Below are 15,630 nucleotides of genomic sequence, written 5' to 3' on the forward strand. Positions count from 1 at the left end.
AAGTCCTCTTTCCCTGCTTCTCCACAGACTCTTGTTGAAATAGAAGACTTCATGAAAGCTCAACCCGATCCCATTGCACACTCGGCCACTAAAATTATATCTCGCCTGAAAGCTGGTGGAGAAAAGACTACACAAGCTCTTAAGTCTCTATGTTGGCGATTAAAGGGTATTCAAGTGGAGGTAAGTTAAGAGCCGTAAAATATGTTTCTGAGTTGTTTTTGAATACTACTGGTTCTAGGATTTTGAGGAACCTTATATGTTTTTTAGCATCAAGATTTAAGCCCCTTTTACACATAAAATAGTGTGAAAAGTCATTTTGATACCAATTATTAACAATGAATGAACTATTATATATGAGTGAAGAATTTATGCCATTTAACGTCAATCACAGGAGGCAGTAATTATTGGTGTTGATTCCCTTGGAATTGATTTGAGGATTTGTTCGGGAACACAAGTACAGACCTTGCGGTTCGGATTTGATTCTCGGGTATGCTAATTATCCCCGATATGTTTTTAATTACAAATGTACAACTTGGGAAAACAATCCACCATTGTCCCATGAATCTTCCCAAGTCATCTTTCTTGCATTATGAACCATATAGCACAGTATGCCATTGTTTATAGGTGACATGGCCAATGATTGTGCAATTAATGCTTCTTTCCAGGCGACCTCTGAGTACAGTGCTGAGAGACAACTAAATGATATATTATTTCCAAGGATCCACCAGAAGCCACAAAAGATCAAGCAAACTCAGCAAAATGAATGCTAATATTGGCAACAGTGTCCACAGTCACCTTGTTTGGTTCTATCTGGATTGTCTGGCCCTCAAGGTTGCAACTTGAATATAAGTAGTAGGGAATGACATTGTAATGGTTAAGCAGGGAGGGAGGGAGAGAGAGAGAGCGAGAGAGAGAGTGAGAGAGGGACGGGGGCACATGCTGGGTCAAGCAGCTCATGAATTTGTAAGTTTCAATCAACGATTATGAGCTTGCTCATGAATTTGTAAGTTGCAATCAACGATTATGATGATTCATTCTTTTCAAAGCTCCGCTTTAATCTTCACCTTTTAAACTGCTTTATGCTGAAATCTTAGCAACTAGAGAACACGCATGGATATTGGATAGTGCCAACTAACTAAATCTCAGCTGCAATAATATCTCACTATTGCAGTATCTACGGACACCAGTAAGTGTTATTAATACTCCATCATTTCATCCCCAATCACTGTGCTCAAAGAAGCTACAAGGCAAGAAATTGAATAAACAAGTTTATAGTCGACATATCAGAAAATCTAAAGCAAGAAAACAATACTAGCTAGTTATTTTGCTGCAAATAGGTCTCATACACCAATTGTGCAGCAAGAATATCCACCGCTGCGGATCCAACAGACTTAAACACAGTAACCTCCTCAGAATCTCTTCTTCCAACCTTCTCCCCCATTATAAGTTCCACCAAATTCCCTCCAATGTCTTCTTTCGTAATCACACCTCTCTCAAAAGCACCCACCAACTCTCCTGCCTCCACCAGCGCAGCCTCATTGTCCACAAAAACTCTACCTCTCCGAATCGCCTCGTCATCACACTCCCTCATTGAGTGCTTGAATGACCCAACCAAGTCAAGATGTGCCCCTGGCTTCAGCTTCTGGCCCTTCACAAGAGGCGCCTCCGAGTTTGTTGCGCAGCTCACAATATCTCCCATCCCAACAACTTCCTCCAAGCACCCATTACTCTCGAAACAAACCCCGTCAAGCCCCGAACTTTGTTGCAGTTGTTCAGCCAAGTTTCTAGCTTTCTCCACCGTGCGGTTCCAGATGACAACTCTCTCCAAACCGGGTCTCGCGGCGAGATGGGCCTTGATCAAATGTGGCGCCAAAGCGCCCGCACCGACCATGACGAGGACTTTGCTGTCGTCTCTGGCCAAAATCCGGGAAGCCAAGCCAGAAACGCATGAAGTTCTGAAAAGGGTCAGTGCAGTTCCGTCCATGGAAGCCAAGGTCTGCCCAGTTGCGGAGCTGAAGAGGACGTAACTGGCGTGAATGCCGGGTAAACTTAAGGTGGAGTTTTGAGGGAAGTAAGTGACTAGCTTGACGCCTATGTAAGGGAGAGAAGGAGAGGTGGACCAAGAGGGCATGAGGAGGAGAGAGGAGGTGGGTGAAACGGCGTGGTTTTGGCGGAGTGGGGTAGAGAGAGAAGCAGAGACTGTGGGGAGAGACGAATGGAAGTGGTCGATAAGAGTTTGGTGAGAGAGGATGGTGTGTAAGGATTGAGTGGTGATGAAGATTGGGGATGTTATGGCGATGGTTGTGGAAGCCATTGGCGAGGAGGGAAAGGTCTCTTGGTGTGTGTTTGGGGACGGGAGAGAAAGAGGAGAGAGGGAGGTCAAGGGAGATGAAGACTGCAAGATATATGTCAATAAAGGCTGCACGAGTTGTGAATCATGGCTAATTCGAAGACAAATGGAGTCTATTCCTTGATCGGAACGGCTTTGAGCCTTTAACGCTAACACTTCAAAAAAAAAAAAAAAAAAAAAAACAACAACAATTTTATTTAGTAAGTTCTTCGTTAAATGAAAGTTCGTTAAATGAATGTATAACAAGAAAAACTGCTTGGTTGACTAGAAAGCTTGCTTAAGAGCAACTCCAACTCCAACTCCCTCATTAGGTTAAAAGAAAAAATGGTGGTCCCAAAAAAAAAAAAGTGGACATTTTTTACCGTGAGATTGAAAAAAAATCACTGATAGAGCATTGTCTTTCTACTGTTAGATTAATTTTTAAACGTTAAATCTGCAACATGAGCAGTTCTGTGTAGCGCACTGTAAATTTAATATGAATTTGTACAAATTTAATCGTTGAGAAATTAATTTAACGATTAAAAATGTAAGTTCTACCGATAAGGTTTTTTAAGGTTCCACCGTAGAGGTTGCTTAAAAAAAAGGAAAACTATATATTGATAAACTGCATTTAATCGAATTAGTGAGTTGATACTTACTATCAAATTGAAGGGAAAATGTTTATTTATATACTTTAGTAACTAGTACTAGTGGTGGTGGCACAGCAACAAATGATGATTTATTAGTGACTGAAATATGCAGATTGACTTAGAAAAAAAAAAAAAAAAAAAAAAAGTTGTTTTTTTTTTTTTATACATATTTTTTTTTTTAAATCTTAGTTTCCCTTACTTTTTGCCTAACAAGACGAGAAAGACATTTCTTGTTCCGAAAGGGCATCAAATGACACTTTTTTGGGTGTCAAATGACAACTTTTTTTTTTTTTGGGCATTTCAAGGTACCTATTTTTATTATCAAGGACCCAATCCAACGTAGTTTTCTAGGAAAAAAAAAAAAAGAAAGCTCTCTATGGCAAACATATTGACATGTCGTTTAGTTATTCGATCCTGGTCCAGAGTAATAAGTACATCTAGTTGCTTAAGACTTGGTGAAAACACAGTAGACCAGAGAACATGACATAAATATCCAACCGTTGGGGACACTTATTTGTGTATTGACATAATGGCCTAACAAGTTGGAACCGAGCAGCTTCCTCCGAGAAGTCACAATGTGTACAATTTTATGCCTTTCCAATTCAACAAGGTCTGACTCTAGGCGCAAGATAAGGCATAACTTGCATATGCAGTTGCTTTCTCACAAGAGGAGGAGATTGAACTCCACAATCCTTTGAAGAGAGCAGCAGAAACTTCACTTTGTTAGGAAGCTACTTTTCTCTCAACAGGAAGAATGCTACAGAGAAAATCACCCTTTGGCTAAAGCATTCATGTTCTTTGGCACTGAATGTACGTGTCGTCGGTCCACAACTCAAGTATTTACATCCGACTGTACGGGATCTTAAATTAATACGTGGGAAAGTTCAGTCTGCGAAACAGCCCTCTCCACAGCAAGCCACCAATTCTCATCCTCATCACTGATGTTTTCCTGTTTGGTGTTTGCAGAGAAAAGGAATAAGTTAAACTCGAACAAAAAGGAACAAGGATGTTTTCTTTGCCATTTCAGCTTCCAAGCCAAAGAATATTTGACCGAGTTTTTTGCTAGAGAAGAGAAGGCTAACCATCTTGCTGAGCTCTGATAAATCCGGCATTCTTTCAACATTATCTGCAAATCTCATGGCTTCAAGCCACCATGAATCTGGGGTGGAACTGTTAGCTGTATTTTCATCGTTGTACTGTTCCAGGTTATGAACACCAGAGCCTTCATGATGCACAGTTTCGGGTATAATATCCCAAGGAATTGGACGCAAGGGAGAACGATAACCTGTTGCAAACAATGAGCTGAGAATAAAACTATTGCCCCATAGCTTACAATAAGAAAAGCTGAAAAGAAAAAAAAAAAAAAACGGCACTGGTTTATGCTATCACCTCTGCAATCAGGGTCATGACATTTCTGATAATAATCCGCTCGTCTCAGGACCACAACGTACATCACTAAGCAATTAATTAATCACGCAAATAAATAAGATACTTCAAATTTTAGAGTGCAAAATAGTAGGTAGAGGATGTTGCAACAGAATGATTATGAATAAGCTTAGTCACATTTTAACAGAGAAAAAAGAGAGTGATGTTAAGAAAATGCAGCTAAAACTATTATCTGGGGAACAAAAAGGAAAGGGAAAAAAAAAGAATAACAATGTATTTATTCTGGGTATTGGGTATTTCATTATTGATGTTTCTATCAGATGAACGATGAATGAGAACCATTACTAAAGTGGACTCAAGACTAAAGAAAATACTGGAGCAAAAAGATGCTTTACCATGATTACTTTTATGCTCTCTACCAATTCGCTCACAGTATCTGTTTCTTGACATGCTGTAGACCATAAGCCCATATTCTGAGAACAAGTACCAGGAGCGGATTTTTCCTGGAATTGCAAGTTAACAACAATAAATATTGGAAATTTCGCTACAGGTTAGTTTATTCATGAGTCATGGTGCAGATTATAAGTAGCGATTGCAGTTTTTTGAGAAAAATAAATAATTAATTAAATTTAGGAAAAGAAAAAGAAAGGGATAGTTTTGGGCCCAGGAGACCAATCTTGAAGAAGCTCACTAACACAGAATGGAAGAAAATGAAATTAGATTGCATACATTAAAGTTTAGCTAACTGAATAGAAGGAAGAAAATGAAATTAGATTTGCATACATTAAAGTTTAGCTAACTGAATAGAAGCAAATTGAAAATTATGCTACCACCTGGTGTGTTTCCAATTGAGGCGACAGATTCTATGAATGCATCCAAAGCAGGGAATGGAGATTTCCCCATAAAGTATGTTGTTGAAGCATCAACTCTACAACCATCCAGTGTCAGCTCTTGAGGGGAACAATAACGTCTTCCGGAACTATGGTTTACCTGTATTTGAAAGGTATTGGCTATGTTTAAAATATCAAAGTTGACATTAAAATTTAGATACGTGCATAAGCATAACAGAGATGTTATCCTCACGCTAAAAGATGAGTATTAGAACTTCCACGACTGAAACAAATCACATACCTCCGTATCAAATTGAAGTGTCTTCATGCAAAGAACATCCATTTTGCAAACTAGAAGTTTGTCACAATCAACATCCATATTACAGATCAAGGACGCCATAAACATCTCATCTTCACACTGTAAGAAAAAAAAAATTAAACACACTTTTTCAAAGAAGCAAATGAGCCAGCTCCTACTACTAAAAACAAAAAAGACAAATAAATTCGCCTTACCAACTTACAAGTTTCCAAACATGTAAAAAGACTATGTGTCCTTACATGGAAAGCACTTTAAATTATAGGGTCCGTTAGTCATATATAATAATTTAAAAGGATGAAAATTGTACTATACCACAGGACATCTCCAGTTCAAAAAGCACTTTTTTTTCCCCCTAAATCCACTTTGCAGAAAAAACAAAATCAAAAGGCTAGTTCAAGCAAGTCCCATTCATGGTATGCTTTGAGATCGAGTAAATTAGTGCAGAAGTATAACATCGGGAAGCATCTGAACTATCCCAGCATTTTTAAAAATTACTTTGACTAATCTATAACAAGATAGCTAGTGTACTGAAAATAGTCTTCATAAGAAAAACAACATACCATATCTTTAGCTTTGTAGCGCCCAGTAGGTAAAAGTACGGAACTCTTCCCTGCCTTTGATGAAAGAGCTAAACGAAAGCAGCGATTTCTGGAATAGACAGCAGTGTCTACAAAAAGTTGACCAGGGGAATCAACAGAGGTCGACTCTTTTCTAACAAACAATTTTTCAAATTGCCCATTCTTTTCCCTTCCATTTATTATCCGCGAGCATATCTGATTACATGTCATCAGATAATAACAACAATTGAAATAAGAGAGAATTCGTAATTTTTGTTTACAGATGAAAACAAAAAAGACAATGTGCCAATGTAGGTTTGTAACTCATGAAATTATCGTTTTACATAGGATCACTAATTGATTTATAAGCTAAAAGCAAGTAAACTCAATTTGAGGTTTAGCCAATATATGCTGAGAGTTCGTCATCTCTATGAAACATAAAAGAAAAAATCAATTTTAAAGTCAAAGGTTAAGTTACTAGTTCTTTGCTCAAGTTTATCATGTTAACCAAGCAATAAATAGTCATGGGCCATTTCTTCACCACCAAGACATACCTCATTGACAAATGCGCCTGCATGTGAGTTGTCCTTAAAAGCTGACTTTGGTATGCGAATGATTAAATGCCGAGAGAACTTCACTGCAAGTGGATATGCAAACGGATATAGAACAAAAATGAACAATCAGTTCAAAACAGAAACGCTCACAATATAATTACATGTAACGTAGCCATGTTCTAAAATCAAAACAAAACTCATGTCTTTTGTTCATTTATGATCAATTCAGAGATTTATCATTATCACAAAGTACCTCAGAAACTTTGAAGAAACATTTTTGGATACATAAATACAAAGATTTCATCACAATGGATACGGGAAGGACGGTAGACCATTGAATCTCCTAAGGAACCATACCATCAGTAGAGGAATCAAGCTCCAAAATCCATTCATGATTTCCTTGAATTGAGTATTTATCATGCAAGGCTTCTAATATGACGGATATCAGAAGATCCACCATTTCATCTCCATCTCTTTCTGCATTCTCCCTCCTACTAAACTCCAAGTCGAAGTAAAGATGGCAAGGTAGACCCTGAAAGCAATGCATATTCAAGCTTTAGTAACTGTAAACCAAAGGGTTAAGTGGGGTGGGGTGGGGGGTCGGAACCTAGAGGTTTCTCACCTCCTGAATCACTTCATAATGGTGGCGGAACTTGGAGTCCACATTCTTGTATCTGAAATTACAGAGTGCAGCAGAATGACTTTGACAAAGATGTGCAGCTATTATTATCAACTATTTCAAAATAACACGGGTAAAGACAAGACAACCTTTTCCAAAATTCCTTATAAGTTGAAACAAGGAACCTTCTTTGGCCATTATAGTGATCTTGATAACTGAAAACGCGAGCATTCTCATGCCCTTTAGCAAACTTCATTGCTTCATCCTGCCGCGGAAATGTAGACCATATCTCCTCACTGAACAAACAAGAAAAAGACCTGAGACACTTCACATTGGAATAGAATACAGCAGATTAACTGGAATCACACAAATACCTTAAGCTCGATTTACTTTGTTCAGTGAGATCAGCACGAATTTCATACAACAATCGCAACAACAACCGTGATGGTCGTTTAGGAGGCACACCTTGTGGTGACCCATAAAACACAACCGGAGAAATCTGCTTCCCGCTATTAAAGTTGTTCGCTTTAACTGTTTTTGAACCACTCTGAACAACATAGATTTTAGCATAAATCAGTGTTACGGATTAGACGCTCCAATCTTTTAGTAACAAATCAGTAATATAAAAGAAAGACAGTCAATAACACACAAAATTTATAATGATATGCTCTCAACGTAAGAGCTATGTCCACTTTCAGTCATCGTAGAATTTTCACTCTAACGAAGAAAATTGAAATCATAAACCTCAAGTCTCTCGAACGAGGGCTTTGTAAAAATAACTCTTTTAAAAAGTTTTATTAGTAAAATAACTTTTTAAAAATTTTTATTTGTAAAATGACCTCATTTTATAAAGAGTGAGTAAATGTCTTTCTTCATAAAAAATAGAAAAATGTCATTTTACTAATTTTACTTTGTTGAAAAATCATTCTAGCATATTGCCCCTCTCGAACTCACTATTATTTCTATCTCATCTAGTTTCTAAAACATGTTCCCTCTAATATATGTATAATTAGGGCGATAATTGTTGGTATGTTTGGTAGGAAGGAGGGAGAGATAGAGGGAGAGAAAGGAGTGGAGAGAGAGTGAATCTCTTGTTTGGTAAGAAGGATAAGAAGAGGGAGAGGAGAGATGGAGGGAGAGACTCTCCCTCTGGGCTCACTATTTTAGATCCTTCTATTAATGTAAGGATCCAACCTATCTACTCAAAATTTAAAAAAAATGTCTTTTTTACCCTTCACAAGTAATTTTTAACAAATAGTAAAATAAACAATATAATAATTAAATAAAAAATTATCATCTATCAATTCAATTCTTCCTCCATCCTACGAAAGAATATAAAGAATTATTATAATTCTCTCTATCCTTCACATTTTTCATCCTTCTAACTCTCTTCATTCCTCCTACCAAACAAAGCCAAGTTCCACACACCCAATATTCAGTTTTCAGTTCTGTGAAAGATGCAAATGAAACAACCAAACGATAAAGGCATAAAACGAAATAAATCAAAAGCTGAATACTTTGTCTAAAGAAGGTTGTATGTTAGCTGTTTTCTCATGTTTTCGCGCTGCTGATCCTGGAGATAGAATTTCGGATTCTGCAGAGACATCGTGTGAAGAGCTCGCCTGCTTCAGCTTGCTTCTACTTCGCTTTCTCTCTCTTACAGCAGATTCTGAGATTGAAAACACAAAGAGGATTTCTTTTTCATAATTGAAATAAATGAAATCAAGAAATTGCTATCAGGGAAAAAATGACTAGGATTCATATACAAATTTTTTTTATTTTTTTTGGGTTCATTTTATTTTGTTTTCCGAGCAACCAAACGGGAAAGAGGGACACAGAATGAGATGGGAATACCAGGAGGAGAAATGCCGCACTTGAAGCACTCAAACAGCCGATCAATATCGTCCATGGCAACCGAATTGCTTATTATTCTTGAAGTTTTCTGGGTTTTATTATTTTGAATTTTTTTAAAGGGAGTTTTCTGGTATAAGTAGCGGGAAGTTGAATTTTTGAAGGGAGGGAAGCCAAAGGCAACAGAGAACCAAAAGATTTCGCTGTAAGCCAAAAGTACATTTTCTATTTATAGTTTATTTTCCGTGATTTGGAATCGCATAATTTCATACTTATTCTGCTTGATTCTAAACTCACGTTTTAAAAAATTAACTTTTATGCATTTATTAATCTCCTTTAAGAAGCTTTTTTTTTAATATTAGAAGCTTTTCTATACTATTAATAGATGATAATATTCAAAGTAATTAATAATATTAATAGTAAATTAATAATAAGGGTATTTTATTTCATATATTTAAACTTAAATAATTAATTCTATTACATTGTTCTCACAAAGAATTTAAATTTTAAACGTTAAAATCATAGTTCGAGTATACTTTCTAAATGGGTCCTAAAAAAATGGGTTAGTCAAAATCAACCCTCACCTAATTTTCTATATGAGCATTCCAATTGAAGTGCCAAGGTCAAATTTTAATATTTGTATTATGTTTTCTCTTAAATTTTAATAAATACCATAAAATATAACAAATATTAAATTTAACATTTAAGTATTATTAGTTTATATTAACTTTTTTATTTAATCATTAAACTATTATTTTTAAAAAATTATTTTAATATTAAAAGCTTACATTTATAAGTTTCAAATCCTAATAATCATCACAAAAAGTATATATGACCTTTGAAATGTCATTACACATTAGAGTATTAGAATAGTATATCAAGCATGTTATTTTTTTTCATTTTTCATTTTTCATATATTGTATTGAAATTAACATATTCAATGTAGATGGTGTTATTATAACAAAAATAATCAAGGACATGATAACAATTAATTCCCTAAAATTTTCAAAGTGATAGTGTTACTCGAAACAACAATACATATAAAAGAAAGTTTTTAGTATAATTACCCTTCGAACTTATTGTGTTTAACAAATTATTCCTTAAATTTTTAATTTTTGCAATTAACTTCTTGAACTTATAAAATTGTTGTAATGTGTCCCATTTTATTAAATTTGTTCTAATTTTTTATTAGATTTAAGAGATTAAAAGTTGAGAAATTAAATATTTGTGTTACATTTGAATAGGGATGTTAGAATTTTTCATCGAACGTGTTTTTTCGGCATTAATTTAATACAATCATTGTCAAAATAAGACATATTGCAATAATTTTATAAATTGAGCGGTAACTTATCAAAATTAAAAGTTTAGAGGACAAATTGCTACAGCCATGCAAATTTATAGGGCAAATGTGTAAAATACCCTAAAAGAAACAATAGCTAGATAACATGCTTAATCTCAATGCAACAGGTGACTTCTATCTCAAAAGTTTGAAGTGTACTATTGCATGCATCCCATATGCATAAATTAGTTGTTATTCGTTTTAACTCATCACATTCCAAGCCGTTCTTTACATTCACATGGAATTCCTTGTTTCTTATACTGCGTAATGGTAAATTTCTGAGGTAACTTAGAACTAGTTTCTAGCCCGTCGTTGATGTATGAAAGGCAGGTATACCTGATTTTTCCTCTAATGGCTATGGTGCGTTGACTTAGTCCTAGTGTGCCATGTGTTGGAAATCAGGAGTGTTGTGCTCAACCAGACTTGACTTTCAACAATATCAATCCCATTTATTTGTTTATTGAACAAGAAAAATGTTGAGAGACATCATTGATATTAAGCATCATCACTAATAGAAGGTGAACCACACTTATAAATCTCATATTATAAGACTCACATTTTATTAGTGAATAGTGCTAAATACTGCCGATGTTTTATAACATTGCTCATTGAACAAGGTATATTCAATGTCTTAGCTTTTTCCCACAGTAAAAGCCTCTAACAAATGAGGTTTTTTCCCAACATGAACCTCCACTGAGTTAAGCATCCAGTAGAAAATATCCAATAACATAGGACTGCACGTGTGCCATGCGTTTTCGACTCGTCACCCGACAGAAACTGGCTTCTCATCTCTAGTCTCAGCCAGTTTTTAATTTAAGATTTTATAATCTGAGTCCCGCTAATGATCCGGCAGAGTTAGAGACTGAGAATCAGCAGACCTTCACTGGTTATGAGCTACCCCAGTTGTTCATCTATGCATTTGAGTGATTATAACTTTTTGTGATAGGTTATGATATACACACACATTATTATACTCACTATTAGGAAATGCTTGCCTCTATTTAGACAACTTTTTTGATTATCAATATGTCAGTATTCTTGCTGGTCTTATTTTTTTTTTTTTTCATTTTATTTTGCTGAAGATGTCTTAACTATTAAATTGGCTTATTCTGTAGCAGGGTTTATGAAGATTGGCCATTATATGATATACTAAATCAGTTCCTGATGGGTCACTGCCATATGGCTGTTGTTGTGAAGTGTGAGGACACTGAAAACACTGAAAATAATGCAACAGGCGAGTCTGGCATGCTCAATACGAATGCTGAATTATATCAAAACCAATCTGTGAAGAAAGGTAAAACTTTATTTTTATGTAATTTATTTTTTTTCTCAAGCTTCATGTGAGCAATGAAAAGAGATTTCTGACTCGTTCTTTTCGCGAGTTTGAGTTGAGAATTTGAGTTGAAAAGAGAATTTATGTTAATAAAACATTATAGCAAAAAGGTTGAATTTTTAAATTTTTGTGAGAAAATACTAAAGTAAAAAGTAAGAGTTATGATTTGAATTGGAAAAAAAAAAAAAAGGGGGGGGGGGGGGCCTTAAAATATTCAAGCTTTTTGGCTTTTGAATGCACAGGCATTGTTGCTCAGGAGGAGCACCTAAGTACTTCCACAGAAACGTCCCCTTTGTATTCAAGTGAAATCGAGCTTCAAAGCGCGACGCTGAAGAATGTAATGGAACAAGACAAGAATTTCCAAGCACATGATAAGAGATGGAGAGGAAGATCAGGAGGAAAAGTATCGTTGAAAGATTTAGAGGAACAGCCAAGTAATTTGGACGAGGAAGTTATTGGCATTATAACATTGGAAGATGTTATGGAGGCCTTGTTACAGGTTGATAATTCCATGTTCATTAATCTGAATTTTACATCACAAACTTGCTCAATTTGCGACACTGGACGACATAGACAGCCAATGAAAGCTTTATATTCTGTTTTGTGGGAAAAGATATTGGATGAAACTGATGCATAAGTTGATATCCACAATAAGTAACTTTAGTCTTTATCTTTTTCCTTTTTAGTATTGAATCTGTTATCACCTATTGGTATTAAGTTTAAATCCTTTCTTCTTTTCCAGACTAAAAATCAAACCTCTATATATATGCAAGAAGTTGTGTAGTTCCAAGATCTCCAAGAATAGCTTCCTTGTCGACCCTAAACTTAGAGTAGTATCCGTTATCTGCGCGTGCTTCAGCGATTGGTTCACGCAGTTTCAGGCATATTAAGACGCCACTGAGAGGATCAACTTTGTCTTCTTCAAAGGGAAAGTCCCTGCCAAGTTCACCAACTGCACCAACAAGCTCTGCAGCTCGCATCTTGTGGACCTCCCGTCATATGCATTTGGTTGTTGTATTCGTGTTATGATTTGAATCACGGTTCGTTATAGTATTTTCTTTCACAAAAAACACACGTAAATTGAGAATGATTCTGAATTCATAAACCAAACGTCTCTGCGCTCCTCAATCATGTTATTGATGTTTTCATCAATTTGTTTTTGTTGTCTCTGTTAGATCACTGTACACACTCACACACACCGTTCTTATTCATGCCAACAATTCTTTCTTGGCAGCTCTTGAGAGTGTTGTATGATAGTCTACAACTGCCTAGTGATGTTCCGTAATTAACACTCCTCTACTCATTGACAAGATGGTGGTCACCAAACATATGTTTACAAGCATAAAATTTTATTCTGGTCTCTTGTTTTGATCAAGCGTAATGAGTGTTGGAAAATATTCATGTTGGTCATTTGTGTCAAGGAGCTATGTAAGATCATGACTCGCATCCCATAATGTTAAAATAAATTGCATCATTGCTCCCAATCAATGTTCTAACCTCGCTATATGTCGTTTTTATGGTTTTGATGACAAACTCTTACGTGATCAAAGAAGATATGTCCTTCTTACATTAATAAAAATGACACGTCGAGTAATAGCTTTAACATAAAATATCTGGCTCAAAAACAACACATCGTTTTCCGAAGGAAAGATAAAATCTTTTAACCATTAATGCCTTATTTTTTCTGAAGTATCTAACTCAAAAATGACGTGTAGTTTTTCGCTTGAAAGACAAAAAAACTTTTATATCATTGGCGACTAATTTTATTTTTATGAAGATGTACGACGCGTCATATTTTGAAATAGATGAAAACACAACGATATCTTGTATCTTTTTAAAAATTAAAACAAAAATTAATTAGATCCTTATATTTTGTTCACAAACCTATTTGCAATTTTTTTTTTTCTCAAATTTAGGATTATCAGAATTAGAGTCCTAAATACCATAAAAGTTTAAAGTTTTTTTTTTTTAAGAATTGAAGTTATATAAGGTGCGCCAGTCCAAATTATTATTATTTTTTATCATAATTTGGCAAAATTTGAAAGGGTAAGCTACACGTCGTGTCTGCATTAAACGATAGCAGGCCTCATCGAAACGACATGTCGCATTATCATGTACGACCACAAACTTCAAAATATAAACGACATATGTTGTTTACAACAAACAATAAAGAATACGTGTCTTTCTTTCTTTTCTTTTTTTTTTTTTGGCTTTAACTAGGTCAGAAAACGATATGAGTGTATACGAGCATTTTCTTTTTGATATCAAACAAAAAAACATCTCATAATATGAAATATAACCAGCATTTTTTTTTAAGAAAAAAATCTTAGAAATATCTTAGGATATTACAGGAAAAATGATCTCCATTCATTTAGTTTTGGATAAGATATACAACCATAATAACATAAAGACTGGGTCACCTGCTATAATGGAACTACAATATTAGTTACTGACTTTAGTAAACCATGAAAACTCTAATTTCATCCACTAAACCACCTCTCTGCATCTCAAACTCTCAACCATGGAAACCCAAGAGCCCAACATTTCTCCGCCCCACAGCCCCACAAAGCCTAAACCATAGCAGAAAACCAACAAGTACTCATCACAGACCAAATGCCAACGCCAAAGGCTTTGGTCGAATCAATACGACGCCACCGGCGCCGACCATTAAGGAAAGCGCCGACAAGCTGGGAACCAACAGAGACGACGAAGAAATTCCACAGGTCGTGTTCGAGAGAATGATGGTTAGAATCGCGGTCTCTGTCGGGGTCCCATTGGCCGGTGGCTTGGCGGCGTTGAAATTCTTCGACGTGGTTAAGGAGCGGCACTTGTGGGATATTCCGATGTGGCTGCCATTGCTGACGGCGTTTTTTATGTTCTCGGTGTCGGCGCTTGGGCTTGCATATGCGGCTTTGTCTACCAGCTGGGATGCGGAGAAGAGAGGTTCGTTTCTTGGGTTGGAAGAAGTACAACAAAATTGGGTTGAGATGTGGAGAGAGGAGGATGAGAGCAATAACATGTGAAAATCCTCAAAAATTTTTTTTTTTTAAGAAAAAATTGTGGATCTAATTTGGGGGAGTCTACTCAAGTTTTAAGAAGTATTATACATTTTCAGCAAAAAAGAAAAAAAGTATTATAGTTAATATTAAGCCATTAAGTATAAGGTTTCTATTTTCATATTCTCATATATTGGTTTTCTTCGATGTTGTTGTTATTATTGATTATTGCGTATGTCAAACTCAACGTGACCATACAAAGAAATCATCTATGTATCACTTGTTTGAGAATTTTGTGGTAAGAGTGGAGAAAACTTTTCCACTTATTAGAAAAAGGCTCAGTTTAGTAGTGCTGTAAATTTAAAAAAAATTATTTTTAACTGTGTTAAAGAAGAAGCAGCTGTTACAAAAAGTAACTGAGTATTTGGTAAATTATAATTATAATAGTTGCGCTAATTTTAAAATTAGTGTAATAATATTTGATAAATTATGAGGTTGAATTGCTGTGAATAGTTAAATATTACGATTATATTATATTATATTATAATATAATATATATAATTACAATATAATATATATTTATTATTATATTTAATATAATACAAAAAACTATTATTATATAATATATTATATAACTATAATATGGAATATAATAATATTATTAAAATAATAAACGATTATATTATATTATACTATAAAATAATATATATAATTACAATATAATGTATATTTATTATTATATTTAATATAATACAATAAAACTATTATTAAATAACATATTATATAATTATGATATAGAATATAATAATATTATTAAAATGGTTAATATAATTACAATATTGTAAAACATATTATAATATTACATAA

At 34.9% G+C, this 15,630-nt stretch overlaps 4 protein-coding genes across 4 annotated transcripts in view; 2 read left to right on the top strand and 2 right to left on the bottom strand.

The window, feature by feature from the left end:
- Positions 1-1,088, top strand: part of LOC21397371 (uncharacterized protein At3g49140) — a 4,640-nt gene extending 3,552 nt beyond the window's left edge. The window contains exons 9-11 of the mRNA XM_010107432.2: positions 28-180; positions 392-487; positions 666-1,088. Coding sequence (XP_010105734.1) covers positions 28-180; positions 392-487; positions 666-770 — 354 coding nt within the window. The 3' untranslated portion in view covers positions 771-1,088. The remainder of the gene's footprint in view (positions 1-27; positions 181-391; positions 488-665) is intronic.
- Positions 1,089-1,144: 56 nt separating this feature from the next.
- Positions 1,145-2,491, bottom strand: LOC21397372 (protein SAR DEFICIENT 4). The gene has a single exon (XM_010107433.2). The coding sequence runs from the start codon at positions 2,312-2,314 to the stop codon at positions 1,316-1,318; it is 999 nt and encodes a 332-aa protein (XP_010105735.1). The 5' UTR covers positions 2,315-2,491; the 3' UTR covers positions 1,145-1,315.
- A 786-nt stretch (positions 2,492-3,277) lies between these two features.
- LOC21397373 (DNA-directed primase/polymerase protein) lies at positions 3,278-9,229 on the bottom strand. The gene is made up of 14 exons (XM_024171794.1): positions 9,099-9,229; positions 8,762-8,913; positions 7,619-7,791; positions 7,394-7,540; positions 7,248-7,299; positions 6,983-7,157; positions 6,626-6,708; positions 6,075-6,287; positions 5,497-5,613; positions 5,199-5,355; positions 4,761-4,868; positions 4,369-4,434; positions 4,062-4,264; positions 3,278-3,928 (listed from the first exon to the last, which is right to left on the bottom strand). The coding sequence occupies exons 1-14, from the start codon at positions 9,151-9,153 to the stop codon at positions 3,842-3,844; spliced, it is 1,788 nt and encodes a 595-aa protein (XP_024027562.1). The 5' UTR covers positions 9,154-9,229; the 3' UTR covers positions 3,278-3,841.
- A 4,899-nt stretch (positions 9,230-14,128) lies between these two features.
- Positions 14,129-15,076, top strand: LOC21397375 (uncharacterized protein PAM68-like). Its single transcript, XM_010107436.2, has one exon. The coding sequence runs from the start codon at positions 14,233-14,235 to the stop codon at positions 14,788-14,790; it is 558 nt and encodes a 185-aa protein (XP_010105738.1). The 5' UTR covers positions 14,129-14,232; the 3' UTR covers positions 14,791-15,076.
- Positions 15,077-15,630: the final 554 nt, after the last annotated feature.

This window comes from Morus notabilis, unplaced genomic scaffold, assembly GCF_000414095.1.
Source record: "Morus notabilis unplaced genomic scaffold, ASM41409v2 Scaffold1094, whole genome shotgun sequence".
NCBI lineage: Eukaryota > Viridiplantae > Streptophyta > Magnoliopsida > Rosales > Moraceae > Morus > Morus notabilis.

Coding starts and splice junctions, on each gene's coding strand:
- LOC21397372 (XM_010107433.2), bottom strand. CDS start 2,314: ATGGCTTCCACAACCATCGCCATAACATCCCCAATCTTCATCACCACT.
- LOC21397373 (XM_024171794.1), bottom strand. CDS start 9,153: ATGGACGATATTGATCGGCTGTTTGAGTGCTTCAAGTGCGGCATTTCT. Junction 6,709..6,982: donor GCTTGATTCCTCTACTGATG/GTATGGTTCCTT, acceptor ATCCACTTGCAG/TGAAGTTCTCTCGGCATTTA. Junction 3,929..4,061: donor TATCAGAGCTCAGCAAGATG/GTTAGCCTTCTC, acceptor AACACCAAACAG/GAAAACATCAGTGATGAGGA.
- LOC21397375 (XM_010107436.2), top strand. CDS start 14,233: ATGAAAACTCTAATTTCATCCACTAAACCACCTCTCTGCATCTCAAAC.